Source organism: Coregonus clupeaformis, unplaced genomic scaffold (assembly GCF_020615455.1).
Source record: "Coregonus clupeaformis isolate EN_2021a unplaced genomic scaffold, ASM2061545v1 scaf0743, whole genome shotgun sequence".
NCBI classification, from domain to species: Eukaryota; Metazoa; Chordata; class Actinopteri; order Salmoniformes; family Salmonidae; genus Coregonus; species Coregonus clupeaformis.
In genome coordinates, this window is record NW_025534198.1 from 96,539 (window position 1) to 123,170 (window position 26,632).

Sequence of the window (26,632 nt, forward strand, 5' to 3'; positions counted from 1 at the left end):
GTTTGTGAACCTTTGAGGGCGGGGCCACTTTTGTAGCTTGGTCTCAGTTCGGTTTGTGAACCTTTGAGGGCGGGGCCACTTTTGTAGCTTGGTCTCAGTTCGGTTTGTGAACCTTTGAGGGGGGGGCCACTTTTGTAGCTTGGTCTCAGTTCGGTTTGTGAACCTTTGAGGGCGGGGCCACTTTTGTAGCTTGGTCTCAGTTCGGTTTGTGAACCTTTGAGGGCGGAGCCACTTTTGTAGCTTGGTCTCAGTTCGGTTTGTGAACCTTTGAGGGCGGGGCCACTTTTGTAGCTTGGTCTCAGTTCGGTTTGTGAACCTTTGAGGGCGGGGCCACTTTTGTAGCTTGGTCTGAGTTCGGTTTGTGAACCTTTGAGGGCGGGGCCACTTTTGTAGCTTGGTCTCAGTTCGGTTTGTGAACCTTTGAGGGCGGGGCGGGGAGGGGGGGCTCTTTTGAGTGGTCTGAGTTCGATTGGAGGGTTCATTGCACAGAAATATAAGCAAATCGCTCTGAGTTAGTAAAAATTAGCTGAACGGCATCAAGTAGGACTAGGTTACTGTCCACAGGGACCAAGCACTCGGCCTGTAGTGGTAATGGCTAGAAGGGATAGCCTACAGCTTTTGTCAAATTAATATCAAAAGTTTTTTGTTGTTGCGTTTTAGCTAACCCTAACCTTAATCTAATTATCCTAACCTGCTATGTTGATTATTCTAATCTGCTATGAAAAGTCAAATCTGACAAAAACTGTTGGTGCTTTCAAGACAACTGGGAACTTGGAAAAATACGTGCTCAAATCATGACTTCTGTGATCTTCAGGTCGGAACGTCGGAGCTCTAGAAAGAGGCCCGAGTTGCCGAGTTGGAATTTCAGAAATCCAGTTGTCTTGGACGGACTGAATTCGGAAATTTCCGAGTTCCCAGTTGTTGTGAACGCGGCATCTCCTTCGCCGGTGTCGGCCGTGACGTAGGGCTGCCTGCACAATCCAACATGGAGTAGCGAGCGATGGGGCTCTAGCGGGGCCACCCCTCGGTAACGATAGTGCCCATTCAGCAACGCTGAACGGGCCGTCGAAAACCGGGCCCCCAGAATTTAGGAGGCAACATTTTACTTCACCGTATTAACCTGAGGATTATAAACTTTCGGATAGTCTTTATTTTACACAAGCAACTGGTTGGCTTGACAAGAAAAGGACAGCAGAGAGAGAGAGACCTACTGTAGTCTAAGACTGAAGCAGAGAGCGTTAGGTATTCACACAAAGGCAGCGGAAAGATAGGCTACTATGCGGAGTAGAAGGGAAAGGACTGAGGATAGGTGTTGAAAAAAAATGACGGCCAAAAAATATGCACCCGCATTGGGATATTATTTCAGGTGAAACGGGAAAAATGATAGAAGAAACACATCCAAACGAGTAAGTATAATAATGATAACAATTTCTTCAACTTCATTAGTGCTTTTCATTAGGCAGAAAGAATCGCAAAGAATACAATAATAAATCATGACACAGTAGGTCTGGACTAAGCTACGATTGTCGGGCAGAGTTGAACATTTTGAGTGTTTCAAACAACGGTACAAATGAAGATAGCCCGAGGCAAGTAGGTTACTTTTTAGACGGGGCTAGTAGAAAATGTGCCCATAATATCGCATGGTACAGATTTTGGACCCGGGCTAGTAGAAAATTACTAGCCTGGCTGCCCAGTCAACCTGCAACTGATGGAGCGATTGTCAAATTGGAACCACACATGCTAGGCTAGTAAATATAGACTCCAATATATATATATATATATTTCCCTTTGAGAAATGCTCAACTAAGTTACATTTTATTTGTTGGAAACGAATGCCTTGTGGAGCTGTTTCAGTTTAAAAATAGGCATTTTACAAAGTTTGAAAATGGTCTGTGGCATATATATTGACAGTAGTCCCGTGTAGCTCAGTTGGTAGAGCATGGCGCTTGCAACGCCAGGGTTGTGGGTTCGATTCCCACGGGGGACCAGTATGAAAAATGTATGCACTTACTAACTGTAAGTCGCTCTGGATAGGAGCGTCTGCTAAATGACTAAAATGTGAAAGCAGAAGAGGACGAGGGGGTTTAGGGCCCCCGCCTTGCTTTAGTCTACGGACTCTGTCTTGCGGAGAGAGACGAGGGGTGGTGGTTGCAGCGTGGGTGGATCGGAAACATGTTGTAAAGCGATCAGTAGTAGGGCCTTTTAAAATGTAACCAAGTTAGAAACTCTTAACGTTCTAACAGTTACATTCTATCGACGGATGGAACAGAGCCTATCGTTTCTCTTTACTTTGCAGTTAATATTGTCGCGGAGCCTATGCAACATTCGTTTAGGCTATCGTTCTATGTTTGTTTGTTCAAGCTGTGGCTGGGGGGAACTCTTTTCGGAAGGAGGATATGAGATATCCGATATGCCCCATCCACCGTCCCTTTTCGGAATCGCTCTCATTTGCATAATCGTTAACGGGGTGGGGGTTGCAGCGTGGGTGGATCGGAAACATGTTGTAAAGCGATTAGCAGCAGTAGGGCCTTAATAAAAATGTAACCAAGTTCGAAACAAGTTACATTCTATTGACGGATGGAACAGAGACTATCGTTTTTTGTTACTTTGTAGCTATTCGTTTGGTTATTTGTGTCTAGGCCATCGTTCAAAAGTATGTCTGCTTCAAACTGTGACTAGGGGAAGTCTTCCCGGGAGCACGCTTCATTCATAAAAACACCAATCGAGGACGACAGGGCTTGTCTTGCAAAGTTTACCCGAAAACATCAACCAATTTGTTTATCTATGGACGCGTCGCGTGCTATTTATTCTAGCATTCGATCGTTATTCCAGTTTCTTTGTACCCTAGGCTATTCATAAAGTCTGAATCATAGTGCCCTGCCTTCCTTTATCTTGCTCAAATCGAAAGCATTTGAAATGTAAACAGAGGCACTTGCGTAGTCTAGGCCTGTAGCTGTCTGAGTTTTGTCTTTGGGTCATTTTAATGTTGTTTAGGCCAGGGGTTCCCAAACTTTTTCACTCAGTCTCCCCTTCCAGCATTGGGGAACATTCATGTCACAAACTTTTCACACCCCTCTTGTTGGTGTAGAGAAAATTGTGCATTTGGCCGCAATTCTACACATTCTGGCATGAGTTGCAGAGAAAATGTTGATATTTCTTGTTGGCAACTCCTATTTACAGTGTCTTTTATTGGCAATATTCAATAGGCTATTCACCTTTAATGCTGCGTGTGCATGCTGAATCATAAGTGGGCCTAGCCTATTGCTTTGAAAGCAGAGACAGGCTCTGTAGAATGTCAGTCATGCAGATCCAGATAGATAGCTGTCGGAAGGGCGAAGGGCACAGGAGGGGATGTTTGCGTGGCAGTCGCGTGACGTTCGTCCATTCATAAAAGCTGTAACCTTCAGCGCCCCATTCACCATGCATAGCTACAGCCAGGGACCTTGTTACCTTGACGTGAGGGCTATTAGAGCTGCAACCAAACTATAAAGACAGGAAACTGTTGTCCTTACACACAGCAGGCCAGGCTAAATGCTCAGGGCCCACTTTGTCGAGTTATCTGATCGTATTACAGCAATCGGATAGGATTAAATGCATATAAATATAATGAATATAATGGGTATCTACAGTAAGGGCCTAAGCTACTGCTTATTAAAATAAATACTTTATATTCTACGCAATACACATTTGAAGGTTTTATTTTGATCCATAATGACACGTTGAGAACTTTTACAGGCACACTAATAATGCGATATTAAACTGATTATGGTAGTAGGCAGATTATCCAATAGTCATGTAAACACCTTACTCTGCTTATCTTAATAGGCGTCAGATCGAAATCGAAGTTAGCATACGCCAATTAAAACACCTGGTTTTCTGAGCAATCTTTCAAATGATTAGGACATGTAAACGCCTTCATCGGCGTTCCAGCGGTGTATTTGACCTGCGCATGTTCTAGCACCAGCGAACCTCCCTCTTTGGCGCGAGTGGATTGAGTTCGGAACAACTGAATGTATGCGTCTTAGAAGTAGTTTTCACATACACACTTTATATATCCGAACTCAGAATCAAATATGCTTCCCAAAAACAACATGTTTGCTGTGGTAGAACGCTTATTTTGATTCGCAATTTTCTGCATTTATCAGAGTGCTATCAGGTAGCCTGATTTCAGATGTGCGCATGTAAACAGGATTATTAGGGAAGTCGTTCTTCTTGCAAAGCATGTAAACGTTTTAATCAAACTATTATATTAACCTGACTATCCACAACAATCACATTATTGTGTACATGTAACCTCATTGTCAGCTAAATTAAGGATCCAACTATATAACGAGTCCTCTGTTGACTTTCTCTCATTGACACACACATACACACTCCCACAGAGAGGACAGAGACCTTTGTGGAAGATGTATTGATCTCTAGGCTACGGACACTGACAGTGCTTCAGTAGATGACTGATGCCAAATGATAGATCACTGGTCTGCAATGTAACCCAGAGCTGACCACCAAGCATTGGTTAAACCGCTACACACACACACACACACACACACACACACACACACACACACACACACACACACACACACACACACACACACACACACACACACACACACACACACACACACACACACACTCACTGTCAGTCACTCACTGTCTGTCATTCACTAACTGTACCCCCTGTATATAGTTATATAGTCTCACCACTGTCATTTTAATGCTGCTCTTTAATGACTTGTTATTTTTTATATTTATTTTTTTGCTTATCTATTCTTTACTTAACACTTATTTTTCTTAAAACTGCATAGTTGGTTAAGGGCTTGTAAGTCAGCATTTCACTGTAAGGTCTACTACACCTGTTGTATTCGGCGCATGTGACAAATAACATTTGATTTGATTTAGATTTTTTCTGTATGGGAACGAGTTGGGCCATGTCTCCATAGAATCAGAATGATTAGAACGGGAAAAGCCTCTCAGACCACAGTTGATGCTATTTCTATGCATTGTCTTTCTAGAATTGGGAAAATGTACACTATTTTCCCAGCTCATTCAGCTCCAAGCAACATGGCTATATGTACTAGAGCATCACAGACAAAATAAATACAAAATAAAAACACAGCACAGCAAGGAGTAGGGCACCTCCTGGAAAATAATCTAGGGGAAACACTGGCTCCTGAAACAGAGGATAATAGACACAGAGAGGGAGAGAGACGGAGAGAGACGGACACAGAAAGTGAGAGACAGAGAGAGAGAGGGAGAGAGACGGAGAGAGACGGACACAGAAAGTGAGAGACAGAGAGAGAGGCAGAGAATGCCAGATGGGTAGAGTGAGAATGAGAGAGAGTCCTATTTACCATTGGTTTTGGATGAGTTGAGGTGAGTTCATTGGAGATTATTGACACTCCAGGCCCCCGAGGGAAAGTTGCATCCAAAAACGGTCAGTTGTCAGCTGTAGTTATTGGCAACCCTCACATGTCCAGCCGGACAATGTCTTTCTTCACCTGTACAGAGGTAATAACTGGACTGTGTGTGTGAGTGTGTGCTTGCGCGCATACATGTGAGAGCGATAAGACAAGTGCAAAAGCTGAAAGAGAATCCCAGTCAACAGCAAACCTACCTTCCTTCTAGTCTGAGCCAGCAGGACGGGACTGCTCAGTATAACCCCATTCAATATGACATAGAATGTTTGTTCTACATGGTGTATTTCTATCTGATTGTTCTATGACATAGTACCTCACTGTGAACAGGCCCCAGCTTTCAGTCATTCTATGTCCACCCTTCCCTGTCAGTTGTCTGACATCGACAACCCTCACTAGATTCCCATTTGGAAAAAGTGATATCCCTGTAACCTTATTCCGGACGGAAGCTTACGTTCCCAAGGTGACTCCCTGGCCTCTCTGGTCTTGTCTCATTTGGGCAAAAGTCCTCCACCCTCTCCCCTCTGTCCTCTCTCCTCCGTGACCCGGAAACCGATAAGTGGTCGAGTGGCGGGGGAGATGTCAGTTGGTTAGTAGGCGAACGGAAGAGCGTCCTCCCCTCCTCCATGGCCCCCTTTCATCCAGGATAGTCGTGTATCCTACCTAAGTCCTTATTGGAAGAGTTTTGAAATCTGCCACGTCCCCTTTGATTCAGCTGTTGTTTTGTCGGAGGAGAAAAGCATGCATACGTTTAAAAACAATATGCTGCTTATCTTCCTATCTAGAAAATGTCTTGCATAACTAACTTAATTTGTTTTGATCACTTTATAAATTTATTCCACCCCTGTAAACTTCATTTGCATAATGACGCACAAGTGGAGGAAAGTCTAATTTCATACAAGCAAATTGTTGTCCACGTTCCGGCTCCTCCCCATCTCTATTCCATGACCTATTACCTTTTTCAACAGGATACGAGACAGGATTTATTTATACCTTTATTTAACTAGGCAAGTCAGTTAAGAACAAATTCTTATTTACAATGACGGCCTACACCGGCCAAATTGTGCGCTGCCCTATGGGACTCCCAATCACGGCCGGTTTTGATACAGCCTGGAATCGAACCAGAGGGTCTGTAGTGACGCCTCAAGCACTGAGATGCAGTGCCTTAGACCACTGCGCCACTCGGGAGCCCAGGAGTTGAGCAAATCCATGACAAGAACAAACACATGGACCCATATGGAAAATAAATCCATGACAAGAACAAACATTGTTTGGGGCCCTGATATAGAACCTTACAGAAATACAATGAAAAGCCATTGTTGGGCCCTGATATAGAACCTTACAGAAATACAATGAAAATACATTGTTGGGCCCTGATATAGAACCTTACAGAAATACAATGAAAAGCCATTGTTGGGCTCTGATATAGAACCTTACAGAAATACAATGAAAAGCCATTGTTGGGCTCTGATATAGAACCTTACAGAAATACAATGAAAAGCCATTGTTGGGCCCTGATATAGAACCTTACAGAAATACAATGAAAAGCCATTGTTGGGCCCTGATATAGAACCTTACAGAAATACAATGGAAAGCCATTGTTGGGCCCTGATATAGAACCTTACAGAAATACAATGAAAAGCCATTGTTTGGGCTCTGATATAGAACCTTACAGAAATACAATGAAAAGCCATTGTTGGGCTCTGATATAGAACCTTACAGAAATACAATGAAAAGCCATTGTTTGGGCCCTGATATAGAACCTTACAGAAATACAATGAAAAGCCATTGTTGGGCCCTGATATAGAACCTTACAGAAATACAATGAAAAGCCATTGTTTGGGCTCTGATATAGAACCTTACAGAAATGCTCCAGAAAGCAAGCAATGATGAGCTGAGGAGAACACAGGAAGTACTGTGACCAAGGATGTGTTCCACCTGATGTGGATAGGAGAGGGAGAGCGGAGGGAGGGAGGGAGGGAGAGAGAGACTGCATGGTCTAAAACAAACAGGGCTTCACCCTTTCTTGGTTCTTAAAGCTAGTCAACTAAAACTGTTGAAGTAAAGGAGAATGATCAATATGACTAGAATGGTTCTTCCTATAATCAGAATGATCAATATGACTAGAATGGTTCTTCCTATAATCAGAATGATCAATATCACTAGAATGGTTCTTCCTATAATCAGAATGATCAATATGACTAGAATGGTTCTTCCTATAATCAGAATGATCAATATGACTAGAATGGTTCTTCCTATAATCAGAATGATCAATATGACTAGAATGGTTCTTCCTATAATCAGAATGATCAATATGACTAGAATGGTTCTTCCTATAATCAGAATGATCAATATGACTAGAATGGTTCTTCCTATAATCAGAATGATCAATATCACCAGAATGGTTCTTCCTATAATCAGAATGATCAATATGACTAGAATGGTTCTTCCTATAATCAGAATGATCAATATCACTAGAATGGTTCTTCCTATAATCAGAATGATCAATATGACTAGAATGGTTCTTCCTATAATCAGAATGATCAATATGACTAGAATGGTTCTTCCTATAATCAGAATGATCAATATCACCAGAATGGTTCTTCCTATAATCAGAATGATCAATATGACTAGAATGGTTCTTCCTATAATCAGAATGATCAATATGACTAGAATGGTTCTTCCTATAATCAGAATGATCAATATGACTAGAATGGTTCTTCCTATAATCAGAATGATCAATATGACTAGAATGGTTCTTCCTATAATCAGAATGATCAATATGACTAGAATGGTTCTTCCTATAATCAGAATGATCAATATGACTAGAATGGTTCTTCCTATAATCAGAATGATCAATATGACTAGAATGGTTCTTCCTATAATCAGAATGATCAATATCACTAGAATGGTTCTTCCTATAATCAGAATGATCAATATGACTAGAATGGTTCTTCCTATAATCAGAATGATCAATATGACTAGAATGGTTCTTCCTATAATCAGAATGATCAATATCACCAGAATGGTTCTTCCTATAATCAGAATGATCAATATGACTAGAATGGTTCTTCCTATAATCAGAATGATCAATATGACTAGAATGGTTCTTCCTATAACCAGAATGATCAATATGACTAGAATGGTTCTTCCTATAATCAGAATGATCAATATGACTAGAATGGTTCTTCTTATAATCAGAATGATCAATATCACCAGAATGGTTCTTCCTATAATCAGAATGATCAATATGACTAGAATGGTTCTTCCTATAATCAGAATGATCAATATGACTAGAATGGTTCTTCCTATAATCAGAATGATCAATATGACTAGAATGGTTCTTCCTATAATCAGAATGATCAATATGACTAGAATGGTTCTTCCTATAATCAGAATGATCAATATGACTAGAATGGTTCTTCCTATAATCAGAATGATCAATATGACTAGAATGGTTCTTCCTATAATCAGAATGATCAATATGACTAGAATGGTTCTTCCTATAATCAGAATGATCAATATGACTAGAATGGTTCTTCCTATAATCAGAATGATCAATATGACTAGAATGGTTCTTCCTATAATCAGAATGATCAATATGACTAGAATGGTTCTTCCTATAATCAGAATGATCAATATGACTAGAATGGTTCTTCCTATAATCAGAATGATCAATATCACTAGAATGGTTCTTTCTATAATCAGAATGATCAATATGACTAGAATGGTTCTTCCTATAATCAGAATGATCAATATGACTAGAATGGTTCTTCCTATAATCAGAATGATCAATATGACTAGAATGGTTCTTCCTATAATCAGAATGATCAATATGACTAGAATGGTTCTTCCTATAATCAGAATGATCAATATGACTAGAATGGTTCTTCCTATAATCAGAATGATCAATATGACTAGAATGGTTCTTCCTATAATCAGAATGATCAATATGACTAGAATGGTTCTTCCTATAATCAGAATGATCAATATGACTAGAATGGTTCTTCCTATAATCAGAATGATCAATATGACTAGAATGGTTCTTCCTATAATCAGAATGATCAATATGACTAGAATGGTTCTTCCTATAATCAGAATGATCAATATGACTAGAATGGTTCTTCCTATAATCAGAATGATCAATATGACTAGAATGGTTCTTCCTATAATCAGAATGATCAATATGACTAGAATGGTTCTTCCTATAATCAGAATGATCAATATGACTAGAATGGTTCTTCCTATAATCAGAATGATCAATATGACTAGAATGGTTCTTCCTATAATCAGAATGATCAATATGACTAGAATGGTTCTTCCTATAACCAGCCTGTCATGATAGGACTACTGTATGTGGTATGCAGACTAGGAATATCAGTAGATCAGCTAACCTCTACATCAATCTGTCTGTATGTAGCCTACCAGTCCCTGTGCTGCAACAACTGCTCTCACTGCCTCTATCTCTACCACACAGAATGGGTCTGCCCTTCAGGTCTGCAAGGGAGAGGCAACTAGAGCAAATGGAAGGAAGCAGGTCTAGGTAACAGATTAGAATCCCATCACACACAGTCTACCTGAAACAGGTCTAGGTAACAGATTCGAATCCCATCACACAGTCTACCTGAAACAGGCCTAGGTAACAGATCAGAATCCCATCACACAGTCTACCTGAAACAGGTCTAGGTAACAGATCAGAATCCCATCACACACAGTCTACCTGAAACAGGTCTAGGTAACAGATTAGAATCCCATCACACAGTCTACCTGAAACAGGTCTAGGTAACAGATTAGAATCCCATCACACACAGTCTACCTGAAACAGGTCTAGGTAACAGATTAGAATCCCATCACACAGTCTACCTGAAACAGGTCTAGGTAACAGATTAGAATCCCATCACACAGTCTACCTGAAACAGGTCTAGGTAACAGATTAGAATCCCATCACACAGTCTACCTGAAACAGGCCTAGGTAACAGATTAGAATCCCATCACACAGTCTACCTGAAACAGGTATAGGTAACAGATTAGAATCCCATCACACAGTCTACCTGAAACAGGCCTAGGTAACAGATTAGAATCCCATCACACAGTCTACCTGAAACAGGTATAGGTAACAGATTAGAATCCCATCACACACAGTCTACCTGAAACAGGCCTAGGTAACAGATTAGAATCCCATCACACAGTCTACCTGAAACAGGCCTAGGTAACAGATTAGAATCCCATCACACAGTCTACCTGAAACAGGCCTAGGTAACAGATTAGAATCCCATCACACACAGTCTACCTGAAACAGGTCTAGGTAACAGATTAGAATCCCATCACACAGTCTACCTGAAACAGGCCTAGGTAACAGATTAGAATCCCATCACACAGTCTACCTGAAACAGGCCTAGGTAACAGATTAGAATCCCATCACACAGTCTACCTGAAACAGGCCTAGGTAACAGATTAGAATCCCATCACACAGTCTACCTGAAACAGGCCTAGGTAACAGATTAGAATCCCATCACACAGTCTACCTGAAACAGGCCTAGGTAACAGATTATAATCCCATCACACAGTCTGCTAGGAAGGAGTGGTGGCAGACAGACAGGCAGGCAGACAGACAGACAGACAGACTATATGTCTCTGTGTTTTATTGGCCTGTGTGTTTGATGGGGTGTAACCATGAGGGAGGGTTTGGAAGGAACCAGCACAGGGAGTAGTTAGTAGCTGTCCTGTTGTGTGTGTGTGTGTGTGTGTGTGTGTGTGTGTGTGTGTGTGTGTGTGCATGCTCTCCAGTGTGTGGGTGTGGTATGTGTTTATGTGGACACGCCCCCCTTGCCCAGTGCAGCAGGCTATGTTGTGGCCTGACCACAGATTATAGGGTCTGTCTGTCTGCCTGCCTGCCTGCCTGCCTGCCTGTCTGCCTGCCTGCCTGCCTGTCTGTCTGCCTGCCTGTCTGCCTGCTGTGTTTCACCCCTCTATTATCTCAGGGTGGATAGGTTACTACCCTCTCATATGAATTACTCTCCATTCATACAAGGTCTACAGTCTATCATCATAAGAGTGAGGCAAACCAACTAGACAGCCTTATGTCATTTTGGATGAGAATTACTCTCCATTCATGTTTGTCTTTGGCCAGTTTCAACAAAAAATGTATGTCTGGTATATATTTAGAGTGGTTTGGTGGCTGCATGCAGACTGAAGGCAGAGAAGCTTTCTGCTGATGACTCATGCAGCACATATCTCTGTGGGACAGGCAGACTCAATCCAACCTACTAGTGGGACGTATGTCTGCGGATTCTGAGCTCTCCTTGAAATGCAGCCAGTATTGGAGCAGAGCTGCCTGCATGGTCACATTGATCACAAAGCCGGGTCGCCTCTTTTTCAACTAAAGTTCTTGGTCATAACACTCTGGCTGGCTGGCTGACTGGCTGGCTGGCTGGCTGTTTGTCTGTCTCTGTCTGTCAGCCTGTTTCTGTTTGTCTGTCTCTTGCTCTGGTAGTGTGTGAATGTGTTTGTGGGAGCTGGTGAACCAGTTTAGCCACCTGTGTGTGTCCCTTCAAAACCCTGCTTCAAAGCTAATTATATAAGACAAACACACATCCAGAGGAAGCTGCGGCAGGGGAAGTTAGAGGCAAGACTGAGACAATCTGAAACCTCTTGAGTCTATGCAGTAGACTACAATTCATTGTCAAACTTTAGCGTGGATGTAATCTCAGTTAACCCAGAACTAAAGTCTCACGTAGTTGGTCATTTGCTCAATTAAGTTCTGGGTCCGTTAACAGAAGAGATAGAATGAGGAGGGGAACCAGAACAAGGAGCTCCACCCTCTCTCTTTACAAGTTATGGGCCAGTCTATGGGCTGAATGTCCCCCGTCTGGAAAATGGAAAGATGCTAACATCTGTGAAGTGGTGATTTGTCCAAATAACCAGAGAGGACCCGAAGCACCCGAACTAGCTCTTTAACTACCGTTGGATCATGACAGATCTACGGCATCGGTTATGTTTACGTAGTCTGTCCATCAGAGATTAGCATGGGTCTGTTACACGTGTGTTTACATGAGAGAGAGAGAGCGCTTCCATGCTAACGCCTGGATTGACTCAAGAGGTTTTGGATTGTGTTGTATGTATTTCCACCAGTTTTGCATTGTATTGTTCTGAATTGCATTGACTTACATAGTGTTGTGTTGTTACTGTTGGTTCCCTGACGGTAATCAGGTAGACTAAACTATATGGGGGATAGATGTCCTGTATTCTGTTCATGTCTACTGGCTAATCTATATGGCCATCAGTCTATTCTCCAGTACCCCTGATGGCCATCAGTCTATTCTCCAGTACCCCTGATGGCCATCAGTCTATTCTCCAGGACCCCTGACCCACAGCACATAGTCTACACTCTCACACCCTAAATGGCCTCACAGATGGATAGTGGTGACACCCTCACACCACAAATGGCCTCACAGATTATTAGTGGTGACACCCATTCATTCAGTCATTATTTACAATTTCCTCAATTTCCTACTCTCCCTCCTCCACCTCCTCCCCTACCTGTCCTCTCCTCCTCCTCCTCCACCTCCTCCCCTACCTGTCCTCACCTCCACCTCCTCCCCTACCTGTCCTCTCCTCCACCTCCTCCCCTACCTGTCCTCTCCTCTCCTCCTCCCCTACCTGTCCTCTCCTCTCCTCCACCTCCTCCCCTACCTGTCCTCTCCTCTCCTCCACCTCCTCCCCTACCTGTCCTCTCCTCTCCTCCACCTCCTCCCCTACCTGTCCTCTCCTCCACCTCCTCCCCTACCTGTCCTAACCTCCACCTCCTCCTCCTCCCCTACCTGTCCTCTCCTCCTTCTCCACCTCCTCCCCTACCTGTCCTCTCCTCCACCTCCACCTCCCCCCCTACCTGTCCTCTCCTCCTCCTCCTCCTCATCCCCTACCTGTCCTCTCCTCCACCTCCCCTACCTGTCCTCTCCTCCTCCTCCTCCTCCTCCTCCTCCTCCTCCTCCTCGTCCTCTCCTCCTCCTCCCCTACCTGTCCTTTCCTCCTCCTCCACCTCCTCCCCTACCTGTCCTCTCCTCCTCCACCTCCTCCCCTACCTGTCCTCTCCTCCTCCTCCTACTCCACCTCCTCCCCTACCTGTCCTCTCCTCCTCCACCTCCTCCCCTACCTGTCCTCTCCTCCTCCACCTCCTCCCCTACCTGTCCTCTCCTCCTCCTCCTACTCCACCTCCTCCCCTACCTGTCCTCTCCTCCTCCACCTCCTCCCCTACCTGTCCTCTCCTCCTCCTCCTCCTCCTCCACCTCCTCCCCTACCTGTCCTCTCCTCCTCCTCCTCCTCCCCTACCTGTCCTCTCCTCCACCTCCACCTCCTCCCCTACCTGTCCTCTCCTCCTCCTCCTCCTCCTCCCCTACCTGTCCTCTCCTCCACCTCCTCCCCTACCTGTCCTCTCCTCCTCCTCCTCCTCCACCTCCTCCCCTACCTGTCCTCTCCTCCTCCACCTCCTCCCCTACCTCCTCCACCTCTTCCCCTACCTGTCCTCTCCTCCTCCTCCTCCTCCTCCTCCTCCTCCTCCCCTACCTGTCCTCTCCTCCTCCTCCTCCTCCAATGTCCTGTGTAGTTATTGAAAGGAGGCTGGGCTGGGGTTGTATCAGGTTACCATACAGTATACGGCTGGGCCCTGGTTTAGTGACCACTACAGAGACCCAGAGGGGAGGGGACGGCTGGGCCCTGGTTTAGTGACCACTACAGAGAACCAGAGGGGAGGGGACGGCTGGGCCCTGGTTTAGTGACCACTACAGAGAACCAGAGGGGAGGGGACGGCTGGGCCCTGGTTTAGTGACCACTACAGAGAACCAGAGGGGAGGGGACGGCTGGGCCCTGGTTTAGTGACCACTACAGAGAACCAGAGGGGAGGGGACGGCTGGGCCCTGGTTTAGTGACCACTACAGAGAACCAGAGGGGAGGGGGACGGCTGGGCCCTGGTTTAGTGACCACTACAGAGAACCAGAGGGGAGGGGGACGGCTGGGCCCTGGTTTAGTGACCACTACAGAGAACCAGAGGGGAGGGGGACGGCTGGGCCCTGGTTTAGTGACCACTACAGAGAACCAGAGGGGAGGGGACGGCTGGGCCCTGGTTTAGTGACCACTACAGAGAACCAGAGGGGAGGGGACGGCTGGGCCCTGGTTTAGTGACCACTACAGAGAACCAGAGGGGAGGGGACGGCTGGGCCCTGGTTTAGTGACCACTACAGAGAACCAGAGGGGAGGGGACGGAGGGAGCTTGTAGTCAAGTTAATTTTGAGAGCTCATTCCTTTTCTATCTCTCTCTTTCTCTCAATGAATTCTCTCTCTCTCTTTCTCTCAATGAAGTCTCTCTCTCTCTCTCTTTCTCTCAATGAATTCTCTCTTTCTCTCAATGAATTCTCTCTCTCTCTTTCTCTGAATGAAGTTTCTCTCTCTCTTTCTCTCAATGAATTCTCTCTCTCTCTTTCTCTGAATGAAGTTTCTCTCTCTCTTTCTCTCAATGAATTATCTCACTCTCTTTCTCTCAATGAAGTCTCTCTCTCTCTCTTTCTCTCAATGAAGTCTCTCTCTCTCTTTCTGTCATGCATTTTGTGCATTACTGGAATGGGGATATTTCTCTGCCAGGAATATCTCACTTGATAAGTCAGTGGCCGTGTTCAAGTGTATCAAAACCGTGATTTATGGGTAAATCTTGACTGACTGACTGATCTACAAATAATATTGAGTAGCTATATATGATGGAAGGTGATTTAGAACCCTCAGTCTCAACTTGCCTTAAGAGTCGGCTGCAATGTCAAACACGCCCACAATCTATCATCACCAGAGTGAGAATCCAGGAACATAAAATCAATAACCTCAAGGAAATGTCGTTATGAATAATGATGTTGATAATCTCTCTTCCTCTGTCCCTCCCTCCCTCTCCAGTGAAAGCTACATCGTGTGTGTAAAAGCGGTGGTGATGGTGAGGGATGACTCCAGTGGAGGCTGGTTGGCCCAGGACGGGGGGGCTCTGAGCAGGGTGGGAGTCTGCAGAGTCCTGCCCCCCGAGCTGGGGCTTGGGCTTGCCCCCCTGGGTCGCTCCCACTTCCTCATCCACGGAGAACGGCTACGGGACAAACAGGTGGGCAAATACAGACACACACAGACGCATATGAGCATCAGATACACACACCAAACACACACCAAATACACACACACACACCAAAACACACACACCAAATACACACACCAAAACACACACACTAAAACACACACACACACACACTACAACACACACACACACACTACAAAACACACACACACACTACAAAACACACACATACCAAACAGCTCCACAATGGGGTCACACATGTGCTTCAGGTTTGGTCCAAAATAGGTTTTATTGCAACGTCTTCCGTAGTCAACATGCTATACTATCATTATGACAACTACTACAGTACAATATAGTGTTAAATTGGATTCGTTGTTCTGGTCTCGTCGTGACTGAAATTGGACTTGTTTAAGGTGGTCTCCAATACAACACTGCTAACCAATTATCATGTTGATTGATCGGTCGATTGATTGATTGATTGGTTGATTTATTGTTCGGTTGATTGATTGATCGGTTGATTGATTGATCGGTTGATTGATTGATCGGTTGATTGATTGTTCGGTTGATTGATTGATCGGTTGATTTATTGTTCGGTTGATTGATTGATCGGTTGATTGATTGACATGTCTGTTGTGTGATTGCCAGGTGATCCTGGAGTGTGCTCTGAGAAAGAACCTTGTGTACACCAAGGCCACGCCCACCTTCCACCATTGGAGGGTGGATGACAGGAGGTGTGGCCTGACGTTCCAGAGGCCTGCTGATGCCCGGGCCTTCGACAGGGGCGTACGGAAAGCCATCGAGGACATGACAGAAGGTAGGGGAACTCTGGAAGGGTCTGGCATGGGCCTTTTTAAAGGAGTAGCATGCTAGCTGCTCCTGTTGACTTCCAGTAATTGTGCTAATGCTAGTTAGCAACTGCTCCAGAAACTACCTTCAACTTCCATCAAACTGCACGCAGAGACATAAAAATGGAATCCATTAGTTATTTTGAAGAAAGGACTTAAATTCCAAAATGTCTAACTATCCCTTTATGATCGCTCACTCTTTAGCTGTCAACAAGTAGTATATTTATTGTGGAGGGCCAAGAATAATGCTCCTTTATAACCCTACCATATATTGTCCAGGTATTCACACTAAATGACCCAATAACAATTGGCACTATCTGGTGCTTGTTTCAATCAATCTTGAAAGCAAAAGGCACTTGATACTTAATAGGGTCGGCAGGTTAGAGCAGTGAGCCAGTAACGGAAAGGTTGCTAGTTCGAATCCCCGAACAAACAAGGTATAACATCTGTCGATGTGCCCTTGAGCAAGGCACTTAACCCTAATTGCTCCAGGGGGACTGGTCAATGGTGACCCCAATCTCTGAGGGGGTCCTGGCCATGACCCCAATCTCTGAGGGGGTCTCAGGGGGAGTTGGGACATGCAAGTAACACATTTCAAATTCACACATGTATATTAATATACACTTGTACATGTGTGAAATTTGACAAATATAAGCACCCACCTAATTATTATTATTAATTCAGCTGTAACTATGCGATTGGAAAGTCTATACGTGAAAATGGTGCACAACCTGAGTTAGGGTTAATTTTGACCCTCTTTGCTCCCCGTAGGCTCCACGACGTCCTCCTCAACACTCCAGAATGAGGCTGAACTGGGCGACGATGACGTGTTCACCGTAAGCACAACCTTGCCCATTTAGATGTTTTAGCTGTGTCAGAGATATGGTTATGTTGATGACCATCATTGAATTGCATAAGCCCAGCCCCAAAGCCCTCATCTAGCATAGGTTGCTTAAAAAGGTATCCCTGTTACATGTCTGTAGTGTATCTCACTGCTACCTACACCACCCTCTGTTACATGTCTGTAGTGTGTGTGTGTGTGTGTGTGTGTGTGTGTGTGTGTGTGTGTGTGTGAGAGTGTGTGAGTGTGTGTGTGTGTGTGTGTGTGTGTGTGTGCGTGTGTGTGAGTGTGTGCTGTGTGTGTGTGTGTGAGTGTGTGTGTGTGTGCACGCTACCTACCCCATCCTCCTGACACTGGGAGCAGCAGGCAGGGTCACAAGGTCACTTCCTGTTACCACCTCCACACACACCACAACCACAATCAAACTAACGTTGGCAGCTGCATCCAAGCTTTCTGACAGTGTGATTTACAAGCACTCAGAGAGGGCGGGGGGGGGGTTGGGTAGAGGAAGTGGCTCATGGCTCATCTTGACTCCAACTGTCTGTCAGAGCTAGATGAATGGGAGCTCTGGTGGTCTGAGTTTACACACACACACACACACAGACACAGACAACCCCAACCTACCACACACACACACAGTTCACACACAAACACACACACACACACACACACACACACACAACCCCAACCTACCACACACACACACAGTTCACACACACAGACACAGACACAGACAACCCCAACCTACCACACACACACACAGTTCACACACAAACACACACACACACACACACACACACACACACACAACCCCAACCTACCACACACACACACAGTTCACACACACAGACACAGACACATTCAACCCCAACCTACCACACACACACACACACACACACCTCTGCACAGGCTGAGGCTCATGTTGACGACCTTTCCTAAAGTTAGCAGCAGTGGTCCGGTCCGGTCCGGTGCAGTGTGAGGTGGCGTGTCAGACAGAAAGTACTGCTCTGGATTTACCACCCAAAAGACAAGGGGGAGGGGTGGGGTGACAGGGCTAGGAAGCACATTCTTCCTCAATTATTCCTCATGGGCTAGTCTATACTTAACCCAACTCCCCTCACCCCTGCCTCTCGCTGAGGGGACACTATTTAGAGATAGAGATTTTGCTGCCATTCTTCTAGTTTTGAGTCATTTAGCTGCTCTCTCTCTCTCTCTCTCTCTCTCTCTCTCTCTCTCTCTCTCTCTCTCTCTCTCTCTCTCTCTCTCTCTCTCTCTCTCTCTCTCTCTCTCTCTCTCTCTCTCTCTCTCTCTCTCGCTGTCTCTCTCTCTCTGTCTCTCTCTCGCTGTCTCTCTCTCTCTCTCTCTCTCTCTCTGTCTGTCTGTCTGTCTGTCTGTCTGTCTGTCTGTCTGTCTCTCTGTCTGTCTGTGTGTGTGTGTCTCCCTCCCTCCCCTGTGTGTCGTGGGCTGCGGGAGGGAGGGAGGGAGGGAGGGAGGGAGGGAGGGAGAGTTAAATTTAGTCCAACACTGACCCCCATAAAGCAAACCAATGGTGGGGAAAGAAACCGGTTGAAAAAGCGAAATAAAGTGTCACACACACACTTCCCCCCTGGCCTGCTGGTGTGTAGCAACAGACAGACAGACAGACAGACAGACAGACAGACAGACAGACAGACAGACAGACAGACAGGTCAGAGGGAGTGCGTCTGCGTCCCAAATGGCACCCTATTCCCTATATAGTGGGTCCTGGTCAAAAGTAGTACACTATATAGAGAATAGGGTACCATTTGGAACGCAGGCGGAAAATCATGTCCACCCTGTCAGCCAGTACTCTGTTGCCTGCAAGAACCCCAGAGGCTGTCCCCCTGCCTGCCTGTCCAAAATATCTGTCTGGGCGCTCAGCAATGTGGAGTCACACACACACACACACAATGTGTAGAGTCAGCTGGCTGCTGGTCGGCTAGCCGACGGCCTGGTGTGTTTCGTGTCTGGCCAAGGTTTGACTTGGACCACAGCCTGAGAGGAAAGGGCAGGATAACTCTACTCACACAGGAAGTAGACCTGGAGAGAGCGGGGGGGGGAGCAGAGAGGGGAGATGGAGAGAGAGGGGGGGAGCAGAGAGGGGGGAGGAAGCAGAGAGGGGAGATGGAGAGAGAGAGGGGGGAGGAAGCAGAGAGGGAGATGTAGAGAGAGAGGGGGTGGGTAGAGAGGGGGGAGGAAGCAGAGAGGGGAGATGTAGAGAGAGGGGGGGAGGGGGGTGGGTAGAGTGGGGGAAGCAGAGAGGGGAGATGTAGAGAGAGAGGGGGGAGGGGGGTGGGTAGAGGGGGGGAAGCAGAGAGGGGAGATGTAGAGAGAGAGGGGGGAGGGAAGCAGAGAGGGGAGATGTAGAGAGAGGGGGGGTGGGTAGAGTGGGGGAAGCAGAGAGGGGAGATGTAGAGGGGGGGTAGAGTGGGGGAAGCAGAGAGGGGAGATGTAGAGAGAGAGGGGGGTAGAGTGGGGGAAGCAGATAGGGGAGATGTAGAGGGGGGGGTAGAGTGGGGGAAGCAGAGAGGGGAGATGTAGAGAGAGGGGGGTAGAGTGGGGGAAGCAGAGAGGGGAGATGTAGAGAGAGAAATGCACAGAGGCCTGTCCTGGAACAGCAGAGGTAGATCTGTGTGAAGGGAGAAATAAAGAGAGGCCTTAGAGAAACAGAATCAAAGAGAAAGCTACTTCTCGGTCACTGATGGCCAGTTAAACAACTCAAACAACAATGTAGACGATCTGCTCAAATGTCTTGAATTTAGTACAAACCAAAACTGCCCACCGACACATTCTTGTCCAATCAGAGCTTTACTGACTGACTCTTCTGGTTTGTCTTTTGTCCAATCAGAACGTCACAGACAGCTCGTCTAACTCCTCCTCCGAGAGACTGGAGCCCTGTCTGCAGCCACTGGACTCCTCCCCCCTCGCTGACTCATCCCACCTACACAACAACTACATCCTGGGACACGACCTCCACAAACCCTATAGGTTGTCAGACCACTACTTCCTAGATCTGGTAAGCCAATGGGAGGAGAGTAAGGGATGGGATGTGATGTTGACACTGGATGTGTCTCCCTGACCGAGTCTGTAATACCTACATGTTTTAAGCAGACCACCATAGTCCCTGTGCCCAAGAACACTAAGGTAACCTGCCTAAATGACTACCGACCCGTAGCACTCACGTCTGTAGACATGAACTGCAATTTGCATACCGCCCCAACAGATCCACAGATGACACAATCTCTATTGCATTCCACACTGCCCTTTCCCACTTGGACAAAAGGAACACCTACGTGAGAATGCTGTTCATTGACTACAGCTCAGCGTTCAACACCATAGTGCCCTCAAAGCTCATCACTAAGCTAAGGACCCTGGGACTAAACACCTCCCTCTGCAACTGGATCCTGGACTTCCTGACGAGCCGCCCCCAGGTGGTAAGGGTAGGCAACAACACATCTGCCACGCTGATCCTCAACACGGGGGCCCCTCAGGGGTGCGTGCTCAGTCCCCTCCTGTACTCCCTGTTCACCAACGACTGCATGGCCAAACACGACTCGAACACCATCATTAAGTTTGCTGACGAAACAACAGTGGTAGGCCTGATCACCGACAATGATGAGACAGCCTATAGGGAGGAGGTCAGAGACCTGGCAGTGTGGTGCTAGGACAACCACCTCTCCCTCAATGTGAGTAAGATGCGGACTACAGGAAAATCACCAACAAACTATCATGGTCCAAACACACCAAGACAGTCGTGAAGAGGGCACGACAAAGCCTATTCCCCCTCAGGAGACTGAAAAGATTTGGCATGGGTCCTCAGATCCTCAAAAAGTTATACTGCTGCACCATCGAGAGCGCACCATCGAGAGCCTGGTATGGCAACTGCTCGGCATCCGACCGCTACAGGACCTCTATACCAGGAAGTGTCAGAGGAAGGCCCTAAAAATTGGCAAAGACTCCAGCCACCCAAGTCAGACTGTTCTCTCTGCTACCGCACGGCAAGCGGTACCAGAGTGCCAAGTTTAGGTTCAAAAGGCTCCTTAACAGCTTCTACCCCCAAGCCATAAGCCTGCTGAACAATTAATAAAATGGCTACCCGGACTATTTACATTGACCCCCTTTTTTACGCTGCTGCTACTCGCTGTTATGCATAGTCTCTTTAACTCTACCTACATGTACAGATTACCTCAATTACCTGGACTAACCTGTACCCCCGCACATTGACTCGGTACCAGTACCCACTGTATATAGCCTCGTTATTACCTGGACTAACCTGTACCCCCGCTCATTGACTCGGTACCAGTACCCCCTGTATATAGCCTCGTTATTGTTAGTTTGTTACTTTTTTTAAAACTTTTAGTTTATTTAGCATTTTCTTACTCTGCATAGTTGGTTAAGGGCTTGTAAGTAAGCATTTCACGGTAAGGTCTACACCTGTTGAATTCAGTACAAATGTGACAAATACAATTTGATTTGTGTCTGAATCATAGAGCAGGTTAGAGGACTCAACTTGGATATAACTTGTTTTAGCATGGACAATGCCATTGAGGGCTTTCACCATTTTAAAGTAGTCAACTGGGTGGTGATTCCTATGGATTGGGAGCGATTAGCCAATTAGCAGAGCAGTCTTCCTCTTCAAATTGGGTGCTATGGTTTGTCAATGGCTTTAAGCTATATCACCGCCATCTAGTGGGCACAATAAATTAATGCCACAAGAGTTGGTACAGGACTCCATTAAAAATCGAGATATTCTCAAACGGCGCTGCGCATGCTGTCACAGACACCATAATGGCACAGATACAAAGATGAGACCTCTTTCCATCTCTATGGTCTGAATATACTGCACATTACCAGTGGTTCTCTATGGTCTGAATATACTGCACATTACCAGACCTCTTTCCATCTCTATGGTCTGAATATACTGCACATTACCAGACCTCTTTCCATCTCTATGGTCTGAATATACTGCACATTACCAGTGGTTCTCTATGGTCTGAATATACTGCACATTACCAGTGGTTCTCTATGGTCTGAATATACTGCACATTACCAGTGGTTCTCTATGGTCTGAATATACTGCACATTACCAGTGGTGTTGTGGAGCCCGTTTACACACCCACTTTATTTTGCGTGAGCGTTGAACCCACTTTAAAAGTATAGGGAGCGTTACTTTACTCACTGCAAACAGCAATCAGCGTTTTACCCACCTCATTTTGTACCACTTCATCACTGCATTTTACTAATAGTAATGCGTATATTTAGAACGTACTGTGTAGTAAAATGTACACAGTGGAACTATAAATATGAAAGTTACACAGCATCATCCACACCGTGTTATCCAATAGCATTTGTTCAATGCTTGAGTCACACCTTCATCTCTCTCTCTCTCTCTCCCCCCCCCCTCTCTCTCTCTCCCCCTCTCCCTCTCCCTGCAGCCTCTGCCCCGCATCCCTCGCCACGTCAGCTTCCAGGAGGACGAGGAGATCGTCAGGATCAACCCTCGGGAACGTTCCTGGGAGCTCCCCTCGGAATCCTCATCCCGCTCGGAACGCGGCGTGGACCAACTAGAACGCTCCTGGCTCACGGGCTATGATGACTACCGTCAGGCCACGGTCCACCCGCCGGATGACTCCGAGTCCTATGTCCACTTCGCTAAGAGCGAGCCCCACAAACACCATTATAGCTATCCCCTGGTGTCCGCGCCGTTACATTCCTCCGACTCCGAACCTACCTTCAGACCTTTACCCAAGAGCCACCACTACGCCGGCTTGGGTTCGCACCACCACCGTACAGGGGAGCATGGCTTCGGTGGGGGCATGGTCTCTACCCAGCCCCAACCCCTCCTCCCTGGCTCGTCAAATGGGCACGACAAGAAGTCTGAGGAGGGCGGGGTCGGTGAACGCCTGCAGTGCCAGTACTGCGGTGAATCGTTCTACCGTGGTAACAACCGACGGGGGCGCTGCCAGGATGCACCGGACCCGATCAGGGCGTGCGTCAGGCGGGTCAGCTGCATGTGGCTGGCCGACACACTGCTGTACCACTGCATGTCCGACCCGGAGGGGGACTACTCGGACCCCTGCTCCTGTGAGGGGGGTGGTGAGGGGAGGCTGGGCACACGCTGGGCAGCTCTGCTGGGGTTGTCCCTAGTGGCGCCATGTCTCTGTCTGTACCCGCCCCTTCACGGCTGCCACCGGGCCGGGGTGGCGTGCGGGTGCTGCGGGGGCAGGCACAAAGCCTCAATGACATAAACCTTACACAACCCCAAAAAACACATGGAGGGGAATACATGGTGGGGAGAGAAGAGGAGGGGGAGTGGTCCTATGCCCCATTTAGATGTTGTGGTTTTGTTACTCTACAGATGGACGTGTATATACAGCCGAAACGTTGGCGTGTTGTAGCTAACATTTTGAAATGGCGTACAGATTGATAAGCTCCTTGTTGTCTGTCGCTCTCTCTCCTCTCTCCACGTGGCTGTCTTGTTCGCTCCATTCCTGTTTGAGGAGGGACTCTTTTTTTTTATAGCTCACTAATATGTAATGTATCACATGCAACCAGGTACTTTCTACTTTTTACACTGACTTGGTGATGAACCACTTGAATTGTTTAGTTTGCGTATGTTGTGTGGTTGGTTGCTAGGAGTGCCTGTTTGATATTAGACCTGGGTTCATATACTATTTGACATTGTTTCTATAATTTCAGTGTTTGTTCTAGCCGGCCTGGAGTTCCAGAAAGGGCGGGGTTTGCAGTGTTTAGACTTCTATTGGTTCATTAAGCCAGGCAAGCTCAATCAAGCACAGATTAAGTCTTTGAAATGATTTAAAATAGTATTTGAACCCAGGTCTTGTTTAGATCGTTCTGTTTATATGGCGCCAGGGCCGATCCCAGACCCCTCGAAACTAAACTGGCCTTCTGTCCCAAGTCCTTAAAACAAGGTTCAACTTGAAGCTCTCCAGTGAGAATCAACAGGGACTTGGGTCTTGACATTTAAATCCAAAGATGTATTTTTGATTGTATTTATTTTTCTCTCAGAATTGCCCCACCAGCCACAGGGTGGCAGGGTGGACAGACAGACATGCCAGTTGGTAGGAGATAGATAGACAGTGCCTAGATACCTTCACTAAAGCCAGGAACACATTTAGGCTGAGTCCCAAATGGCACCGTATTCCCATAGGGCCTTGGTCAAAAGCCCTGCACTATATAGGGAATAGGCTGCCATTTGGGATGCACCCTTAGCCTTTTAAAAGATTAGGTCAAATCTGAGGTGTGTCAGTTTGGGATTTATCTCAACGTTACACCACTTGAGGTTTGAAAACGTCTGACAAACGTAGATTTTGGGAAGAACTACTTTGAGACATTGTGTTATTAACATTTATACAGTTTCAAAGTTTAAATGTACCTGCAGGAAATAAAATAAATATGTTTATAATATATGAGAAAGGAACTTAAACTCAATAAGACTTTTCTATTGAGAGAATGAGTCAAATATAGATGATTATTATTATTATTATTAGTTTATCAGCATCGTATAATCTCTCTGAGGACCTATAAGAAGCAGTTTCACCTTAGACCCGCCCCCTTCATCCGGTCACACACCTTTTCTCGTATGATTGACCTTGTAGCTATCCACTTCCAAACACTCCATCCACAATGTTAAAGCACAACACTAATGATAAGACGATGTTCTGACAAAATGTTGCCGATAGAAATGCCAGAGTGGACGTGATTCTGTCCGAGAGGCATGTCTGTTCTACACAACGTAGTAGTATTCATTAGGCACCGAACGGAACAACAACAGACTGCAACTAGAAGAGACTACCTGGACGAGTGGCGCAGTGGTCTAAGGCACTGCATCGCAGTGCTAGCTGTGCCACTAGAGATCCTGGTTCGAATCCAGGCTCTGTCGTAGCTGGCCGCGACCGGGAGACCCATGGGGGCGGCGCACAATTGGCCCAGGGTAGGGGAGGGAATGGCCGAAAGGGATGTAGCTCTGTTGGTAGAGCATGGTGTTTGCAACTCCAGGGTTGTGGGTTCGAATCCCATGTATGCACTCACTAACTGTAAGTGGCTCTGGATAAGAGCGTCTGCTAAATCTAAGAAATTATCGTTTTCCGTTAAAAAATATATTTAAAAAAAAAAATCAGTTGCATGCTAATGAATACAACCCTGTCACCCAACATGTCAGTTTGTTCCATATAAATATAACGTTTAGAATCCAAAGAAATATAAATGGTGCATTGTCATGTATGCAGTTTACATGCTCCTTTTATCAAACCTAAATGGTTGAATGAATGTGTTGTTCCATACCATGATACTCAACATAAGTAATGTCATTTGACCCATCTGTTGTTGTCTGAAAGCTTCTAATGGGGAAAGTTGTTCGGTAACACTTTACGTAAAGCCAACTGGTATAATGCCTTATAACTTGTTATAAGCATGTATGCGCCTTTATAAAAGTGTTACAGGCACTTTATGTTTATTAAGTTTCTATGGGATGACTTTGTCACTACTCCACTCCAGAAATATATTAATCATTCATCATGGGTAACGCCAACCGCTATAATGCCTTAAACTTGCTATAAGCTTATATGAGCATATTATAAAGTCACTATTCTGTTTCTATGGGATGTTTTGTCAGTCTATGTGTCATCTCGTTCCCAGACACTGGTGGACCATCGCGTCAAACTTGGCCTTCGTTAGCCAATACAGAAAGTCTGGGGACGAGGTTAGTCTGTGTGTCATTTCTCCACTCCTGAAGTATTTCATCAATCATGGGTTAAAGAGAGCTGTGTGTCGGTTAGCCTTCACTCTGTGGTGAAGCTACACCAAAAGCTGTCGTCTGTCTCTGGTGCAACAGTACCGTTACCGTATGTACCATCCAGCACACGGAAACCTTTCATTGCCTGAAAGCATAGCGTTCATCGATCTCCTTACGAATGTATTTTAAAAAGAAATTGTAATGAATTAATCCACCCTTGTAATTAGATTATTTTTTTATGATTTGTATTTTTACGCCTGAAAAAAATAAATATATATATCGATGTAGTAGATGGATCGTTACACCCCTAGTAAAAACACTCCAGTGCGCAAAACAGGGGCAGTGGAAAATACAAGGCACACAGGGAATATTCCCAGCGATACAAAATACATGGAGCTCCACCGAGCTTCTCTCTCCTCCACAATAAACAATCACACACAAAGACAAGGGGGCAGAGGGAACACTTATACAGGTACTAATGAGGGGATATGAACCAGGTGTGTGTAATAAACAAGACAAAACAAATGGAATGATGAGATGAGGAGCGGCAGTGGCTAGAAGGCCGGTGACGACAAACGCCGAAGCCTGCCCGAACAAGGAGAGGGGCAGCCTCGGAGGAAGTCGTGACAGATACTGTATATTTTTGAAAGAATAATA

At 45.8% G+C, this 26,632-nt stretch overlaps 1 protein-coding gene across 1 annotated transcript; it reads left to right on the plus strand.

Moving 5' to 3' along the window:
* Window positions 1-961: 961 nt before the first annotated feature.
* Window positions 962-24,875, plus strand: LOC121559966 (sprouty-related, EVH1 domain-containing protein 2-like). Its single transcript, XM_045216574.1, has 6 exons — window positions 962-1,406; window positions 15,351-15,546; window positions 16,162-16,330; window positions 17,133-17,197; window positions 20,069-20,236; window positions 22,656-24,875. The coding sequence occupies exons 1-6, from the start codon at window positions 1,339-1,341 to the stop codon at window positions 23,466-23,468; spliced, it is 1,479 nt and encodes a 492-aa protein (XP_045072509.1). The 5' UTR covers window positions 962-1,338; the 3' UTR covers window positions 23,469-24,875.
* The last annotated feature ends 1,757 nt before the right edge of the window (window positions 24,876-26,632 follow it).

Coding starts and splice junctions, on each gene's coding strand:
- LOC121559966 (XM_045216574.1), top strand. CDS start 1,339: ATGCACCCGCATTGGGATATTATTTCAGGTGAAACGGGAAAAATGATA. Junction 17,198..20,068: donor GCGACGATGACGTGTTCACC/GTAAGCACAACC, acceptor TTGTCCAATCAG/AACGTCACAGACAGCTCGTC. Junction 20,237..22,655: donor ACCACTACTTCCTAGATCTG/GTAAGCCAATGG, acceptor CTCTCCCTGCAG/CCTCTGCCCCGCATCCCTCG.